Below are 18,568 nucleotides of genomic sequence, written 5' to 3'. Positions count from 1 at the left end.
TCTAGAAGTTGGTGAGCCTTTTGGGTATCCCTAATCATGCATTTCTTTCTTTCTTTCTTTCTTTCTTTCTTTCTTTCTTTCTTTCTCTCTCTCTCTCTCTCTCTCTCTCTCTCTCTCTCTCTCTCTGCATATATATATATATATATATATTTTTTTTTTTTTTAATGCATTTCTTTTGAGAAAGAAACTTCTGTCTCTGCTGTCATAGGAATATAGCTTTGGTTCCTCAGACACGCAAATCTTTGACTTTATTCCTCCTAAGTCTTAACTTAAGGAACTTTTTTTTTTGGGTCCTTTTGAGGCAGGATCTCACTACTATATAGTTCAGGCTGGCCTTGAGCTCACTTTGTAGCCCAGGCTGGTCTTGAATTTGCAACAATCCTACCCAGCCTCCCAAGTGCTGGGATTATAGGCATGCACCACTATGCCTGACTAATTTAAGGAAGTATTTTTTTTAACTAAAAAAAATCTGTAAGGACTATTTTAGACAGACTTAATAAATCCTCATTGCTCAGGGAAATTTTTTTTTTTTTTTGGTACTGGGAATTGAACTCAGGACCTTGCACTTGCCAGGCAGGCATTTGTGCCACGGAGCTATATCCCTAGCCCCTCAGGGAATTTTAAGTGTGTACCTGTGTGTTCTTACATATAAAATGAGGAGTAGATACCATTTACTTTGTAAACAAATTGTCATTTTCTATATAGAAGCCAGACAATGTAATTCTTTTCCAGTGTCTAGTAGTGGGATCTGAGTCTGCACATTTGTCTTCCTTCCTTCCATCTCCCTTTCTTCCTTTCCCTTCCTTCCTTTTCTTCCTTTCCTCTGTCTTCCTTCTCTCTCTCTCCTTGCCTTCTTCCCTTTTTCCCTCCTTCCCAGCCTGCTTCCCTCTCCTTTTTTTTTTCCTGTGCTATCAGATATCCAACCCAGAGCCTTTGCATTGTGCTACATCCCTATCCTGCAACCCCTTCCTTTTTTAAGTTTTGAGACCGAGTATCTCTTATCCATCTGGGCTTGCATGTGCAGTCGTCGGCTTTGACCTCCTGGGGGTCTGTGCTTCCCGGGGAGCACTACCACGCAGAGCTGCATTTGTCTTTGAGGCAAACTGTGCGTGCTGTTGTGGATGTGCTCCCCGTAATTGGATCACTTTGGAATATAAGCTGTTCTTGGTGTTACAGCTGTGTACGTCTTTCCAGTGCTATCTCTTGTTGTGGGTTCTGGTTCCTTGTGTTGGGGCAGAGGTTTGAGGCAAAGGGACTTTGGTCATTTGGGAATTAGAGCTACTTAGTGACTTCAGTTGTTATCCCTGTACACACTACTAAATTTGCCGTTCTACCCTTAACCTGTTTGGTGATCTTCAGTCCTGTCTTTCCTTAAGACATTACCACCCAAGTATTCAAAAATTTTGTCTGTTTCTTTCAAAATTTGTTTGCCTGATTGTTTGTTACAGCGTTTTTGTTCTCTCCCATTCAGAACTTGCTAGGCATCTTGGGCCTCTTTCCGTGAGCTTCGTCCATTGTACCATGTCCCTGTGTTTTTTTCTTTATTGAGATTCTCAGTTAAATCTACCCCCTGCCCCCAGTTAATCCACTTTAGAGTGTGTCTGCTTTGTAGAACAGCAGGTGTCCTGGCTTGTGCCCTGCGAGTGAGATGGAAGATGCCTGCCTGCCCAGTTTTCATGAGTGCCTGTGCCACTGTCCTGGCTTAATTGGTGATGTGGTAGGTGGCTCTGTGCCTGTTTATTCACACAGTGTAGGCACTTACCTGTCAGGAAAACACCCTTAGCACCACTGCTTTCAGAAGTCGACTGAGCCAAACATGTTTTGAAGATTTTTCTAAAGTATATGTAGACCACCCATTCCCCTAAAACCTCCTCTGGGGCGAGCCACACACCTGGCTTATAATTGATGTTTCCTGGATTTTCCTGGAGTTATTTTTGGTGAATTATACTTTGGTCCTCTAAGATATGTCACTGGATATTTGTAAGCATAGGTTACAGATGTTTAATTCACTGCTAATCTGTTACCTCTTTTAGGAACAGTTTTTCCTGAGCAACTGTATGTTTTTTACTAAAAATCTTGTTTGACTATTTCCTGCATTGTGTGGTTGCTAAATATTTGAAGCCAAATTTGTGGTTCACTCGAGCAAGGAGATAGGAATGTGTAGCACGCATTTGGGGAACAAATCTGAGTATTGTTTCCAGCTTACTTTCCTTTTCTATTTCTTGCTGCTTTACGCTTCCAATTTTTAATTTATTTTATTGGATTTCATTCTTTGAATCTTAGGTAGACTGCCTTGCATTCTTTAAGAAATAAAGTAGAATTCGGGGAATTACATAAATGCTGGCCTTCATTAATTCGGTTGTCAGAGCTCCTTCTCAGTGATTCTGTTGCTTTCTTCTCCCACCTGGACCATTACCACTCCTTACCGTTCTCCTCTTGTCTGCCTATCTACTGACTTTATGGTGCTATTTATGGAAATAGAGCCTTCACGGTGAACTACATCCCCAGCTCTTTTTTTTTTTTTTGTCTTTTTCCTTTTTATCGGTACCAGGATTCGAACTCACGACTGCCTGCTTGCAAGGCAGGCGCTTATGCCGCTGAGCTAAATCCCCAGCCCCACATCCCCAGCTCTTTAAAAAAAAATTTTTTTTTTTTTTTATTGCTAAGTGTGATAGCATCAGCATGAGTAGGGGATTACTGTGGATTGAGGCCAACCTGGCCTACATAGTGAGACCCTGTCTCAAAACAGGCCCCCTCTTTTTTTTTTTTTTTTTTAACCATTGACACAGAGTCTCGCTAAGTAACCCAGGCCAGCCTCAAATATATGATCCTCTCTTCCTCCTGTCTCAGCCTACTAGAGTGCTGGGATTACAAGCATGCCTATTCATGGCTGGGTTGTTTATATTTTAATTTTTTTTTGGTACTGGGAATCAAATTTAGAGCCTTGTATTTGCTAGGCCGGCTCTGTGCTGCTGAGCTATGTCCCTGGCCCCATATTTTAATTTTTAAATGACACATGATTATCCATGTTTGTGGGACATAGTGTGTTTACAGTATGTAGTCATATTTGAGTAATTTGCATATTCATTACTTCAGGCATCATTTCTTTGTTGTCAGAAAGCTACTTTTAATAAAGTATATTAATAATACACAGTATGTTATTGACCGTATTCACTGTACTGTGCAATAAAACACTAGAGTATATTCCTACTATCTGTAACTTCGTACTCCTTGTCTAAGTTCTCCCCAGCTCACTGCCTTCCCTGTGGTAACCAGCATTCTCCTATGAGATTGACTTTTTTTAGTGTCCACAAATTAGCGAAATCATGCATCCTTTATTTTTCATTAGTGCTTGGCTTATTTCACTTACATAATGTTCTCTAGGCTCACCCATGTTGCCACAAAAAGATTTGTAATGGCTGAATTATATTTCACTGGACTTTTCTCTTCCTCTCCCTCCCTTTCATTTCCTCTTTTGGGGGACACTACTGGGGTTTGGACGTGGAGCCTTCACACTGAGCTACATACCCAGCCTGTCCATTCCTCCCTCCTTTCTTCCTGCTCCCCTCTCTTTCCTTCCTCCCTTCATCCCTTCCATTTTTTTTCTTTGAGTCATGGTCAGCTAAGTCGCCAAGGCTGGCCTTGGACTTGCTATCTTCCTGCCTCAGCTTTCTAGAGTTCTGGGTTACAGGTGTGCGCTGCTCCTTTAGGCTGCTGCTAGATTGCATGGAACTGTGGTTTGGCATTTTTCATCAATTCTTGCACATTCCACCTGTTCTCTCAAAACATTGTTTTCCCTGTGCCCTTTTCTTCTTTGGTATGCTGGGTGTGTTGAACCCTCCTCCTTGTTTAATTGTTTTGTGCTGTCTTGTCCTCTTTTCCCTGTGCGGTGTTGTAAGCTCTTTGACCTCTGACATTCCTGCCAGCTTGCTGAGTGTCTCATCTGCAGCAGATCTGCTCTTGAACACCCTTTGATTTTAAAGCTTTCGTTTTGCATTTTAAATTTCCAGAATGTCTGTTTAGTTATTTGAAAAATCTGTTTAATTTTTAAATTATTTTCTCTGTAGGTATTTTTCAACTTGTCTTTTACTTTGTAAAAATTGTTGACTTCAGAATAGTCACTTGCCAACTCTAACAACTACAACAAAATAAAGCCAAGGTGGTGAAAGAGGGAATCTCATGCACATGTCTTTGATAATAAAAGCAAGCTCAGAAAGCCACCAGAGCCACCACCTTGTAGAGGCCTCTGCAACTTCACACAGAAAACACTTCTGCAAGGACATCTGTCCGGCACCTGCCCAGCCTTGGGTTTATACAATTTTTTTTTGTCTTTGAGGGAGGGTCTCGCTGTGCAGTTCAGGCTGACCTTGAGCTCACTTTGTAGCCTAGGCTTGTCTTGAACGCCCAACAATCCTCCTGCCTCAGCCTCTTGAGTACTGGGATTACAGGTGTGTGCCATCCTGCATGGCTATGGGTTTATATAAATCTTATTTAAAAGTTTTTGTGCACCAGTAGGGATCAAACCCAAGCCTTTAAGCTTCTGCCACTGAGTTGAACCCCTGCTCTTCATTTTGTTTTGTTTTGTTTTGAGCCAGGATTTCATTGAGTTGCCCAGACTGATTTTGAATTTGGAATTCTCTTGCTTTAGCCTCCTGAGTAGCTGGGATTATAGGTGTATGCCATCGTGCTCACTTATCCCCTTGTTGATTTTAGTACCAAGGACAGTTGATTCAGAATAATTTGCTGGGGGTGGTACACATCTGTAATCCTGGCATTTTGGAGGCTGAGGCAGGAGGGTTACTATGAGTTTGAGGCCAGGCTGGCCTACATAGTGGGTTGAAAGCCAGCCTGAATTGCAGAGCAAGATCCTGTCTTAAAAAACTTAAAGAAATTTAAAAAGAATAATTTATGTAAACCTCATTTTCCCTTAAACACTCATCCCCTTGCCCAAACCTCTTTGAATGTCTCAGGGTTTATCATGTCCCACATACTTCCATGGAAATGCCCTGCTGTTCCTGAGAAATCTTACTAACCATTGGAGAATCTGTTATTTAGGTTGGCAGCTTCTTTAAGTATAGTAGGCATTGTTCTGCAGTCTGTTTAGTTTAAACCTGAGACCTTTAAGAACCTGTTTGTAGGGGCTGGGGATTTAGCTCAGTGGCATAAGTGCCTGCCTTGTAAGCAGGCAGTCGTGAGTTCGATCCCCGGTGCAGATAAAAAGGAAAAAGACAAAAAAAAAAAAAAAAAAAACAACCTGTTTGTAGGGACTGGGGATTTAGCTCAGCAGTACATGGTTGTGAGTTCGATTCCTGGCACCAAAAAAAAAAAGAAAGAAACCTGTTTGTAAGTCTCATTTTGTACTTTATCAGTTGAGCTATGACATCAACCCAGGTTCCTTAACTGAATGGTATAGTATTTGCATATAATTTACACACGACCTCCTGAGTACTTTCTGTTTATTTGTGATACTGAGATTTGAACCCAAGGCCTCATATTCTGGGGATGCACTCTACCCAGCTCCTCTATAGACTCTAAATTGTCTCCAGATTACCTGGATTGCTTAATGCAACGTAAATGCGTGTGGATAGTTGTTATAATGCATGGTTTAATGACTAGTTACAAGAACAAGTCAGATAGTATTTTTCCTGAATATTTTCTGTCTGCTGTTGATTGAACTCATGTGTATGGACTGTATTGATAAGATAATCTGAGGCTGAGGGTGAAGGAACTGTCTTCTGTAGACGTGTTTATTTCTGCTGACTGCTTGAAATTTCAAACGAGGTTGAAAGGTTGAAGGTCCCTGCAAAACCCAAGCTGGAACCAAGCTGTAAGTGCATGGAACGCATGGGCCCCTTTGCCTTTCACTCTTTTTCTTTCATATAGAATCTGTTCAGTGTTTCAGAATGTCTGAAAAACAAGCCTGGTAGAATGAGTTCAGTATTTATCATGCCTTTGGTCTTTGATGAGAATAAAACACTTTTTGCTTAGAATTTTGCCTTGCGTCTTAGATTTCAAGGATTTTTAAGAGCTTTGCACTTTGGAATTTCAGAAACCACTCTGAAAATTTTGTTCAAAAATAGCATTACTTTCTGCCTCACTTGACTTCATGTGCACTCTGTCTATGAAGAGTGGATTTGCATGGTCCCCAAAGAGGAATTTTTGCAAATTTATGAAGCATTGTATATTTTTGTAAAAAGAATAAAGTAAAAGAAAAAGAACGGACAGATTTTTATCTGATTTCCTTGAAAGAATCAGCAGTATCTGTTGTTTGTTTTACCAGACTTCTCTGAAGCCCTCATCAATGCTCTAAACATTTATATCATTCCAGTGAGGAAGTTATTCCGGTTTACTTTCCCTTCTTCCTTTAAACCTTTTGTGCTGATTCTAAGTATCTACCTTTGCTTGCTTGCTTCCTTGTTTGCTTCCTTCCTTCATTCCTTTCTTTCTTTTTGGTCTTTTTGAGACAGGGTCTCACTAGGTAGTTCCGACTGGCCTGAACTCATTGTGTAGCCCTGTCTGACCTTAACTCCCAGTGGTTCTCTTGCCTCAGCCTCCTGAGTGCTGGTAAAATCTCTTCGTCTGGTTTAGCTTTCCTTTCTTTTAGTAAGTTGCCTTCCAAGGGTGTGGATTTATCAAATTCATCAAAATCGTAGGGTCTTTGCTCTAAAATGAGGTACTTGTTTCTGTATCAATGAGAAACAACCTTAGTGTCTTTCATAATGGTAGCACAGTACATTTGCATGATCAACTAGCTGCTGCACTTTTAAAAAAAAATTTTTTTTGTCTTTTGCTGGTACCAGGGATCGAACTCACGACCTTGAGCTAGCCAGGCAGGCACTTAATGCTGCTGAGCTAAATCCCCAGCCTGCTGCTGCATTTTGAGATGTTTCAGCCTGCTTCTTTTATGAGCTCAGGAAGATTATTTTTGTTTGTTTGTTCAAGTTCTCTGTCCCTGAGCTATATCCCCAGCCACTTTGCTCTTTTTATTTTGAGACACGGTCTCACCAAATTGCCCAGACTACCCTCCAAATTGTAGTCCTAGTGCCTCAAACTCACTGTGATCCTCCTGCCTCAGTCTCCTGAGTGCTGGGATTACAGGTGTGTGCTACCACATCCAGCTAAGTTTAATAATTCTAAAACTGTTCTCTTTTTAAATCAAACTTTATTGGTATATTTTAAATATACATAATCATCATCATAGAGAATCTGTACCTAAAACAGAGTTCTATAGAGAAAACATCGTATTTCTGTCATTCCTCTGTTCAGGAAGTCCTGATTATCGTCACTTGTTATGTCCTCTTCCTACTGGTTTACTACAGATAGTCTTTACTCTGCTTAGAATTTAACCTGCACTTTTGTAGACCTCAAGACTTTGGAGATTGAGGTGCTCCTGAGGTTCTAGTCTCTGAGCCAGGACCTTACTTTCATTGCCTTTACTCCTTAGAGTTGGCCCCCAAGGAGGGTGAGTATGGACTGCAAGATTTCCGCAAGAGAGGGGGATTGCTGTCACACTTGAACGGCTGATGCTTCTTGCATGAGAAATAACTCAGTGTTTGACACATGAGAGAGAATTCCTATTTTGCTGTTTGGGGAAACAGGCTCAAAAGGTCGGGCACAAGTCATTTCTCTTAACTGTGACTTCGTACTGTCTTCTTAGATCAAATCTTAGTGTGACATTTATGACTTGTAACCTGTCCCTCTATTTTACTTTTCATAGGCTGTCTGTTTAATAAGAGGTGTGTGATTCCCTTGTCCCAAATATACCTTGTTTTTTCATTTCTGCACCTTGACTTGTGGTATTTGTTATTCTTATTTTGACTTCTCAGTTTTCAAAGCTTTATTTACTTTTTTTAGTTTTTAAATCTTCAGAACGTTTTTGTGGTGCAGGGGTTCAAGCCCAAGGACACTCACTCACGCTAGGCAAGCTCTGCACCTCTGAGCTGCGTGTCCAGCCCTTAGAGCCCGCTCTCAAGTCATCCCCTCAGTCAAACTTGTCCTGAATGTTCCTGCAGTCTTTCTTTGTCTCCTGTAGTTCTTCATGCTCACATGGGTCCTCTGGGACATCTGCTGTTGCTGTACATGTTACTTTTTCAGAGAAGTGACAGTCGATTCTAGGGTTTGATGGATTGACACTGCTCTGAAGTGTGGAGGGGACCGACCTCTCGTTTATTCAGTATTCCCTGGCAGCTGGCCCCCAGTAACAGCTGGGGTCTGACCTGCCTGTTTTGGAGTCAGGGTCCAGCTAAGTTGCGTAGGCTGGACTTTAAACTTTTCAGTCCTCCTGCCTCAGTCTCTTAAGAGTCCCGAGGTACAGGCATGTTCCACCAGGCCTGGCTGTGTCTCCTACATTATAATTATTCTCGCTTCTCCTATGTCTAGTCCTTACTTTGCTTTGTCACCCTGTGATCCAAAGCTTTTGTGGCCTCAGACCCTGTTACCCTTTCCTCTCCCCAGCCAGTACTTCCACGATGCGATTTGTTAGAAATTGCTTTTTTGAAAACCTACATCAAAGTGGGATTGGCTGGGTATTTGAGAGTAGGGCTGTCTTACATGTGCATCTCTCTCTTAGATTCATCTTTTTATATTTCATTTAGAGTTTTTTAAACTAGAAAATAATACATTCTTATTCGTATATGAATATAAAACAGAGTTGATTACTGCCTGTTCTGCTTCAGACCCAACATTCTTAGGTTGATATTATCCTAACAGATGTTTCCAAATGGCTTGTTGGTCATTGCATATCTTGTTTGGAAGATGAAAGGGAAAACAAATCCTTTGCTCACTTTTTGCTTATTTTTTTGAGATGAGTTGTGATATGCTGCCCAGGCTGGCTTTTAGTCTCTGGGTTCAAGTACTTATTTTGTGCTAGCCTCTTGCATGACGAGGCTACAGGCAAGTGCTACTTTTGTCACACTTCTTACTGACTTCCTTGTGTGTGTGTGTGTGTGTGTGTGTGTGTGTGTGCTGGAAATGGAGCTCATGACCTTATGCTTGCCAGGCAGGTGCCTTGCCGCTAAGCTATATCCCTGGGTCATCTTGCTGATTTCTAAATTTGGCTATGTATACTTTGTAAGAATTCTAAGAATTCTTTTTTTTTAAAGCCAGTCAAATTTAGCAGTGGGGGGGGGTGGTGTACCAACTTTAGAGACACTAATGGTAATAAGTTGTGATAACCCACTGCCATCGGACCAGCCTCTAAGAATTCTTTATATGTGGGGTAATAGTGCCTTTTCATATCAGATACTGTATGTAACACGAAACTGTTTCCCTGGGAATCGTCTTTTCATTTTCTCAGTGGTATTGTTTTTAGCTCAGCAGTTTTTGTTTCACTTCATTTTGTTTGGTTTGTTTGAGATAGACTCGCAGTATAGTTCAGGCTGGCTTTGAACTCACTATTTAGCCTAGGCTGGCCTTGTACTCACAGTGGTCCTCCTGCCGCAGCCTCCCAAGTGCTGGGATTACAGGTGTGGACCACCACGCCTGGCCGGCACATATGTTTTTCTTTTGTCACATTTACTCTTGTGGTCATATCTAAGAAACTATTGCTTTCTTCAGTGGATTCTAAGAGTTTCAGTTTTAATTCTTTTGTTGAGTCTGTGATCCATTTCAGTTAGTTTTTATGTATGGTATGAGGTAGGGATCAAACTACATGCTTTTTAATGTGACTGTCCAGCTGTCCGGCACCATTTATTGGGGGGAAACAAAAAAGATTCTTCATTGAATTGTCTTTATTACTTTTATCAAAAACCAACTGACCATAAATGAAAGGGCTTCTTCTGGACTCTTAATTCTGTTCCCTTATGTGTATCCTTGTGCCACTGCCACACATTGTTGATTACTGTAGCTTTGTGTAGTATGTTTTAAGTTGCTTTCTTTTTTTTAAATTTTATTTTGAAAGTATACAACAGAACATGACAGAATAAAGCCAAATAAGATTGTACAGTGAAATTGGTACAGAACTTCACAGCAGGTTACCGGGATAACAGTAATAGGTATCACAGTATATTTTGTTATCTTTATAATAGCTGTTCTTTCAATCACGTATATCAAAATGAGATGAAATATAGAACACTATAGAACACATCAAAACAATATTGAATAGAGCAGTACCATCAATCAGAAAAGAGCAAAACAGCAAATGAAAATATTTGTCTTCAAAGAGATGGCAAAAGGAAGCCCCCCCCCCCCCCATTTGCTATGGTCAACCTCCCAGGAGACTCTCAGATTTCTGGTTCCCACCCGCTAATGAGTACTGGGGGTGGGGGGAGGAGAAGAGGGATAGGGGAAGTGGGATATCCGACCCCAGGCCGGATCAGCAGGCTCAGTACTGCCCAGCCGGGAGGCAGGCTGGTGGTTTGGTTTCACAGCGTCCTTTAAGTTCCAACATGGTGTGGATCTCAGGAGACACTGCTGGTTTTCCCCCTGGAAGGGCTGCAGTCTGTCACACTTGCCAGCGCTTACCAGGGAGGGGAAGTGCTTGCTTGGCTTGCCAGTGTCCTAAGTTCCAACATGGCGTAGATCTCAGGAGACACTGCTGGTTCTCCCCCTGGAAGGGCTGCAGTCTGCCACACTGCCACCGCTTACTCTGGAAGATCTTAAGTTGCTTTCTTGTTTTTGTTTGTGGCACTATTAGGAATCGAGCTCTAGTCCTTTGTGCTGAGCTAGGTCCCCTTGCCCTTTTTTGTTTTGAGACAGCGTCTCCCTGAGTTGCCCAGCTGGGCTTAAATTCCTTCCTCAGCCTTCCAGAGTGCTGGGGTAATGGGTGTGCTGCCACACCCAGCCCTATTGGTAATTTTTATGTGGAATCTGTTTTCTTGAATTTCAGAAATGTCAGGATACTCTTTAGTTTCATAGCTCTAGAGTTCTTCCTCCTGTGATTTTTATGAAATGTGTTAAAAATAAAATTTTATGGTTTCCTTCCTTCCTCCCTCCTCCCTTTCCTCCTTCCCTCCCTCCCTCCTTCTTTCCTTTCTTCCCTCCTTCCTTCTTCCTTTCTTTCTTTCGAGACAGGGTTTCACTCTGGTCCAGGCTGATCTTGACCTCACAGCATGGCGACATGGCGATGCCTCCCGAGTAGCGGGATTGCAGGCCTACACCGCCATGCCCTGAGCAGTTATATTCGTTCGTTCTTCCTCATTTCCAAAAAAGTTTATTAGCATGTCTGAAAACATTTTCTTGAGTAATAACAGAAAGAATTTCTAAACATGAAAGAGTGTTAATAGCTATATATTATAGCCAGTATTTGGCACTAAGTGGATAACTTTATTGCCAGTCTTTATTTTCTTAAAAACAGTCTGTGTATTGGTTCTGTGAAGCCATGACTATTGTTTTGGCAGTGAATTCCTACTGCAATTAAGTATAAAAATATCTTCCATCAGAATTGAAGTGTGACCTGCATGAGTATGACTCTTGATTAAAGTGTTGATAAAAATCCAGAAAAAGAGTTGGGCTTTTGTTCTTTAAAAATCCTTTTACACACTACTAAGAAATAACTAGTATTTTTGGCTTTTTAAATTCCTACAGGTTATTTAGAGTGGCAATGCCCAGAGATCCTCCGTGAAATATCTGTGAATGCAGACCCTGTTTTAGAGGGCAGATACTAAGCTTAAATACTTTATTATTTTTTTTTTTGGTACTGGGAATTGAACTCACGACCTTGTGCTTGCCAGGCAGGTGCTGTGCCGTTGAGCTATATCCCTGGCCCCAGTTACATTCTTTTTCTTTTTTTGTGTGGAGGGGGGGTACCAGGAATTGAACTCACAACCTGGCACTTGCCAGGCAGGCACTTATGCCACTGAGCTAAATTCCCAGCCCTGTTTTTTGTCTTTTTGAGATGGGGTCTCACTATGCAGTTCAGGCTGGTCTTCAGCTCACATTGTAGCCCAGGCTGGACTTGAACTTGCAACAGCTTCCTTCCTCAGTGCTGGGATTACAGGCATGTGCCATCACACCTGATTTTTTAAATGCATTCTGGCGACGCAGCTCAGTGGTAAAGCTCTTGCCTACCTTGTATGAGGCCCTGGGTTTATTCCTCAGAACAATACATTTGCTAACAGCAAAAACCATAGACTTCTTGAAGTAATTCAGGAAGTGGGCTCCCTCCTGTTTTGGCAGTTTACCTCCTCCTGTTAGGAAGACAGGATTCCCGCATGGTTTGGGAAAGGAAGCAGGGCCAGCTGCACACAGTTCTGCCACACTCATCCTTCATCCCTCAGGGACCTGCCTTCTGTTTGCAGCCTCTCTTACATTGTTGCTAATCCTGCTAGTGTATTCTGTGTTTAAATAACCTTTATGCAAGGAGGATGTCCTGTGCGTTACCATCTCCCAGCTGTCCCTGGATCACACTGACAGCCTCTGGTCACACTGTTTCACGTGACTTGCTTTTCAGGAACTCCGGTAACTGATGCTTGGTGTGTATCTTCTCTGTCACTGAGTGTGTGCTCACAAGATCTTCCTTAATGCTGGACAGGTTGGCTAAGGAGTGCTTATGAGGCTTTGAGAGACTTGTGTTTTATTCCCTCCAGGGGAGCCAGGAAGTGGGACGGAAAGTGATACTTCTCCGGACTTCCACAATCAAGAAAATGAGCCCAGCCAGGAGGACCCTGAGGATCTGGATGGATCTGTGCAGGGAGTGAAACCTCAGAAGGCTGCTTCTTCCACTTCCTCAGGGAGTCATCATAGCAGCCATAAAAAGCGAAAGAATAAAAACCGGCACAGGTCAGTGGCAGGGACCCCACCCCCACAGCTCCGATGACTGTTGGTGTGAAGGGACCTTCCTAGAATCAAAGTGCTCCAGGATGGACAGAAATTCCTTGGCTCCAAAGGAAACCAGCTAATGTTTTAAGGGAGGAGTTGGTGGGGAATAGAGTAACCCTAAAGGAGGACTCCAGCATATCCTCCCACTGTTGCTAGTGCAGAACCCTAACCCTATGCCCAAGAACTTTGTTTAACGGTGAATTTGGAATCCTTTTAGAAGAGAAAAAGGGGGAGTAGAAATGGAATCTGTGTAATAGTATTTGAAAAATGACATTAGTGTATATTGGGTTAAGTGGGATAGTCTTGCTCTTACTCCTGATCCTTGCCTACTCTTTTGAGAATTGATTTAATGTGCCTTTAAAAAAATTTTTAAATACAAGCTTTTTGATCACTTCTGATTCTTGTGTTTTTATAGTTCTCTGCAATATGCTGACTTCAGATACTGGGAAACAATACAAAAGCTATAATAATGTGAGAGTGCTGTCCTAGGTAACATTTGCCCACCGCGTTTTTTGCAGTACCTAATGAGATAAAAAAGGACGTCAGTGGACAAAGAGGTCAGGTGTACCTAAAGTGGCTTTTAGAATTCATTATACCTGGGGTTTGGTGTCATTCTGAGAGAGAAATGCATAATTTCTAGAGTCAGGAATCTTGCCCTGGCTGCAAACCCAGGAGGCATGGAAATGGATTTTTCTCATCTGACTGGTGTCCTGCTTGCCATGGAAGCCTGCATGCAGAAGATCGTGAAAGGGGCATGCCAGGGATCGCCTGGGTTCCCTGTCCTCCCGTTTGCTTCCAGAGTTTATTGCTTTAGAAACTTATAGATGCTGGGCATGGTGGTGCACACCTGTAATCTCAGTACTCAGAGGTTGAGGCAGGAGGATCATTCTGAGTTCGAGACCAGCCTGGGCTACAAAGTGAGCTCGAAGATAAGCCTGAACTGCGTATTGAGACTGTGTCTCAAAAAGATCAAAAAAAAAAAGAAGAAAGAAAAAAAAGCAACCTGTCAAGCCAGGCATGCTGGCAAATGCCTATAATCCCAGTGCTTGAGGCTGAAGTGGGAGGATCACCGAAAGTTTGAGGTCAGCCTGGGTTATTACATAGTGAGTTGCAGCCAGCCTGAATTACATAGTGAGGCCCTGTCTCATGATAAATAAAAGTACCAAGCATGGTGGCACACATCTGTAATCACAGCACTCAGAAGGCTGAGGCAAGAGGATCCCCGTGAGTTCAGTGCTAGCCTGGGCTACGTAGTGAGTTCAAGGCTAGCCTGAGGTACACAGTGAGGCCCCGTCCCCCCAAAACAGAACCTAAACAAATAAAAACAAAAAATAAAAGAAACCTGTAGGAGATTCTTTCATGTACCAGGGTATTAAAACTTTTTATGAATTTGGAATGGGGATAATAATAGAATTAAATGTTACTGGTTTGCTATTAATTAATTCTAAGAGCTTTTCTTGTGGATGGTAATGATGTTTTTTTCTTTTTAACTGCAGAAATAATATTTCTTCCAAACAGTGACAAAGAACTACTGCTTTAACATTTTTCTGCACATCAAAAGTCACCATGTTAATCTCAAAACTGTAGTAAGAAATAATAAAAATTCCTTTTCATTCTCTTTTTGGTGATGGTGGGGATAAGGTCCTAGGTTACTTGGCCACCATGTTGGAGTTAGTGCTAGCTTACCACTAATAGCAGAGAACTGTACTCTGAAAGAATATTTAATTTTAAAACTTTGTGTTGAGTGCTGGGGATCAACCCCAGGTTCCTGTATGCTAGGCAAGCACTCTGCTGTTGAGCTGTCTGCCCAACCTGTGAAAAAAAATACTTTAAAAATTGTCAGAATGATTAACTGTTATGTTCTGTATTGCCAGTGTTGTTTTAATAGCTGTTTTCATATTTCAGAGTGTCTAGAGTAAGGAGAAAATTCCTTGGAAGTGTCTAGAACTTTTTTTATTACTGATCAGCATTACTGTACTGGCTAGGTAACTGTTTACTTCAGATAATACCTCGTTTTTGCTAATGATGTGATCAACTGATTGACAAAAGAATACATTAAATTTAACTTTTTTTCTTGCAGGTTTCTAATAAATTTCGTAGAAGAAAAACCACTTTCTTATTCTTTCCTCTGCTGGCCTAGGAACATATGCACTGCTTCCATAAAAACATTAGTATTTATAAAGACCTTTGGTGTTAATGCTTTCATAAATGGTGTTTTCTATGCAGAAAGCAGGTCATATATCTTATTTCCTCTTCATCTTTCCTCTGATTCAGTATCTCACTGGCCTCCACCCCAAGGGAGGAGAGCGGCATGGATTTGCTTTCTCTTTCAGGATGCCTGAGTGGAACCTCACTGGCCATCTTTAGTCAGGAATTGAATCTGCTCTAAACCCCTCATGCCCATGGATGTATTCGTGGGGCTGGCAGATTGGGCTGTGGGGTGGAGTGTGTCGCCTGTGCGTACTGGTAAATGGCACCCAGTACAGTACTTGTTTCTCCTCCCTTGTGCCCTTAGCTGCTATAATCAGAGTCAGTAGTGCACTGTTTTAGCAAATATTTGAGTACTTATGTTGCCAGGCACTGTTTAGTGGTAAAATAAATATAGTACTTTCAGAAAAGAAAATGACTTTGGAATTTGCTCTCTTCTGGAATAATGAAATTTATTAAAAAATTTTTAATATTCATAAATGATCACTGTGTTCTGAATTCTTATATTTTATATGACATCTGAAAAATAAGTCCAGTGTCTTTTTTTTTTTTTTTTTTTTTTTTGTCGTTTTGAGGCAAGATTTTGCTATGCAGTGCATACTAGTCTTGAACTCACTTTGTAGCCCAGGCTGGCCTCATACTCTGGCAATCCTCCTACCTCAGCCTCCTGAGTGCTGGGATTATAGGTGTGTGCCACCATGCTCTGTGGGTTCCATTATTTTTAAAGAAAAAATTAAAATAACTCACTGCTGCTTACAGGCTTTTATTGTTATATAAAACCCATGTTTACTTGTAGTATAGGAGATCAAGCCCAGAGTTTTGCAGTGAACTATCTCCCTACTTCTTTTTTATTTTTTATATTGAGACATGGTCTTGCTAAGTTGCTTAGGCTGGGCTTGAATTTAGGATCCCCTCCCCCTTAACCTCCTAGAATACTGGGATTACAAGTATGCCGTCATGCCTGGCTCAAACCCAAGTTTTGATTAAGTATATTTTTATTTATTTATTTACTTATTTTTGGTACTGGGGATCAAACTTATGACCTCACACTTGGCAGCAGGCACTTATGCCGCTGAGCTGAATCCCCAGGCCTTTGTTTTGTTTTTTGAGGCAGGGTTTGTCTATATAGTTGAAATTGACTTTGAATTCACTATATAACCCGGGCTGGCAGCAGTCCTCCTGCCTCAGCCTCCAAAGGGCTGAGAGTACAGGAATGCACTACATTATTTTTTCCTGTTGCTGGGGCTTGAATTTGGCCCTTGAATTTGGTACATGCTAACCTAAGCACATACTTGACCAGTGAACATACCTTCAGCTGTTAGTCTTTTGTAACTTGTGAACACAGGCTGAGAATAAACTGTCGCCCGAGGATACTGAAGTTAAACCTTCTTCCAACTTCGCCCCTACGTACAGTGTCTAGGAGGCAAAGGCAGCCTTTTGTGCAGTGCTTTAGTCTGCAGTCTGAAAGGCCCCAGAGCCAGCCGAGGCGCTGGGGTCAAGCCCGGTGTTAAGTGTTTGCTTTGGAGCTCTGCCCAGACCGTAATCTGTCAGCAGGGATAGCACCAAACGGTGTGCTCCTCCGTGTCACTCCCTTCCAGATCCTCGAGTGTGGGTGTCGGCTTTCCTTTCTGTTAACCGTGCTGCACAGGTTTGGGTATTTCTCAGTTGCTGTCCTGCTGTAGACAGTTTAACTGCCTGGCATCACCACTTCAGGGAACCGAGTAACACTTCTCTTTGGATTTTGGAACAAGACTCCACTGCTGAACCCTGAAGTTTACTCATTCAACCTTGGCTTCTAGGATGGATGCCTTAGCAAAGAGTACCGTGTTCCTGGACACTTTAGAATGTAGAACGCCTGTAAATTGCCAAATGTTTTCCTTTTCTCAAGTGTGGGATGTTGTCATTCGTTACAGTGAAAGTATAATATGTTGTTATAAGTACTTTTCATTATCAGACTAAGCTTTTCTTTGTTTCTTCTAATGCCCTATTTACACTTTTCAATACAACTGTTTAAAAATTCTAACTCTGAATCTGGAAGCTAATAAAAGGTTGTCTATAGTTTTCTAATGAAATCACTTTTCCTTACATAGTCTGTTCTTTTCCTATGGAGTCCATTGAGGGAAGGGAATCACCTGACCACAGAATCTTTGGTGCTTTGTTGTTTGAAACTGGCTTAAAATTCTTAAAACTGATTTTATTTCTATAAATCTTGCTAGGGTGGCTAATCGACTAATTTGTTTAATTAGTGTATTAATTTCTATTGCTTTCTTCCTTTCAAATGCTGCCCCTCAGCCCGTCTGGCATGTTTGATTATGACTTTGAGTAAGTTTGATTTGAATTAGTATTTGTGCTGTGTTGTTTAGTGTGTAGACACCAGTATGCCTTTTTGAGACCTTTCTAACCCATAGTTTATCTGTTTAATTGTAGGTATATATATTAGGTTAGGCTGGGCAGTTTTTTTTAAAAACAGAAAAACGTGATGGAGGTAACATTTTATTTAATAACTTAAGCAAAATTAAATAAACTTTACTTTTATGCACTTTAATTTCTTTTTAAATAGATAACCTATAATTCATTTTTAAATTGCTTTTCTGGCTTTGCTTCATAAAGAAGTTAATATTTTAAAATTTTGACATTTTGCTTTGAAAACATTTAAAAGTTGAAATTCCTTTAATTTCTTTTGTATTTCATGTCCAGAAATACAAATTCCTAGTCTCTTTCCCTCTCTTAATCACTATGTGTCTCAGTAATTTCCAGCGATGTTTCAGAGCTAACATGTTAACATAGAGCATGCCCTCTTAATCCAGTCTCTTTACCAAGTAGCTTTGGAATACATCTTAAAAAATGATATGACTTTTGTGACTGCTATATATTTTTTTGAGTCTTCCAAATTTGCCTCAAGGCAAAAGTATAAGCTCATAGTTTTTAATGTTTGCTTAGTAATACCTGGGTAAACAAATAAGACATAGTCTAATGGATAATACAAATTTTACTTAACCAGGTAGCTTTTGTTATAGCTTGTCCCCTATGCAGTAGCTAATTGTTGAACCCTTTTTCTGTAAATTAAAATGCAAATGTCTTTTATCTTTCCTATCACAGGATTGATCTGAAGTTAAACAAAAAACCACGATCTGTAAGTATCAGTCAGACCACTTGAGAGAGGCTGATAGTTTTATAGATAATTAAAATTGTCTCATCCTCAGAGTTTTAGTGTTCCTAATCTAGGTCACACTTTTGAAGTCTGGTATGTGCATCTGTCTACCCTTTAGCTTTTAGATGATATTTACTTTTTATTTTGGAGAGAGTTCACACTTTCTGGGTTGTTTTTGTTTCTTGGTACTGGGGATTGAACCCAGGCTTTTGACCTGAGCTGTATCTCTCGCCCTTTTTACTTGTGATCCCTCTGCTTCAGCCTTTCAGAACGTTGGTATGACAAGCATGCACCACCATGCCCAGCAAGAAATACAAAATCCCTTTGAGTGAATAGTAAATAGTTGCTACTAGCTATCTCTGTCATTTTTTTCCTGGCTGGTGAGTTTATGTGTTCTACTAAGCGGAATCGATGTTTCAGTTGATGAAATACAATCTTTAGCTACAGAACAAT

The 18,568-nt window shown here is 41.0% G+C and overlaps 1 protein-coding gene across 7 annotated transcripts in view; it reads left to right on the top strand.

The window, feature by feature from the left end:
* Meaf6 (MYST/Esa1 associated factor 6) overlaps positions 1-18,568 on the top strand; it is a 29,173-nt gene that overhangs the window by 5,181 nt on the left and 5,424 nt on the right. Inside the window, exons 5-8 of one of the 7 annotated variants that reach the window (XR_010043085.1) lie at positions 12,525-12,717; positions 13,172-14,342; positions 14,662-14,741; positions 14,837-15,447. Coding sequence is in view for 3 of the 7 variants with exons in the window: in XM_063236095.1 (XP_063092165.1) it covers positions 12,525-12,717; positions 17,257-17,286; positions 18,064-18,097 (257 nt within the window). In the remaining 4 variants the exon portion in view is untranslated. Of the gene's footprint in view, positions 1-12,524; positions 12,718-13,171; positions 15,448-17,256; positions 17,287-17,391; positions 17,450-18,063; positions 18,098-18,568 lie in introns of those variants that run through there. The other 6 variants (XR_010043086.1, XR_010043083.1, XR_010043084.1 and 3 more) reach the window with 6 other exon arrangements.

The sequence above is a fragment of the Cavia porcellus genome, unplaced genomic scaffold (genome assembly GCF_034190915.1).
Source record: "Cavia porcellus strain 051 isolate PalLab524CR breed Dunkin Hartley unplaced genomic scaffold, mCavPor4.1 scaffold_25, whole genome shotgun sequence".
NCBI lineage: Eukaryota > Metazoa > Chordata > Mammalia > Rodentia > Caviidae > Cavia > Cavia porcellus.
The sequence above is the reverse complement of the archived record's forward strand: the minus strand, read 5'-3'. Positions and strand labels throughout refer to the sequence as shown.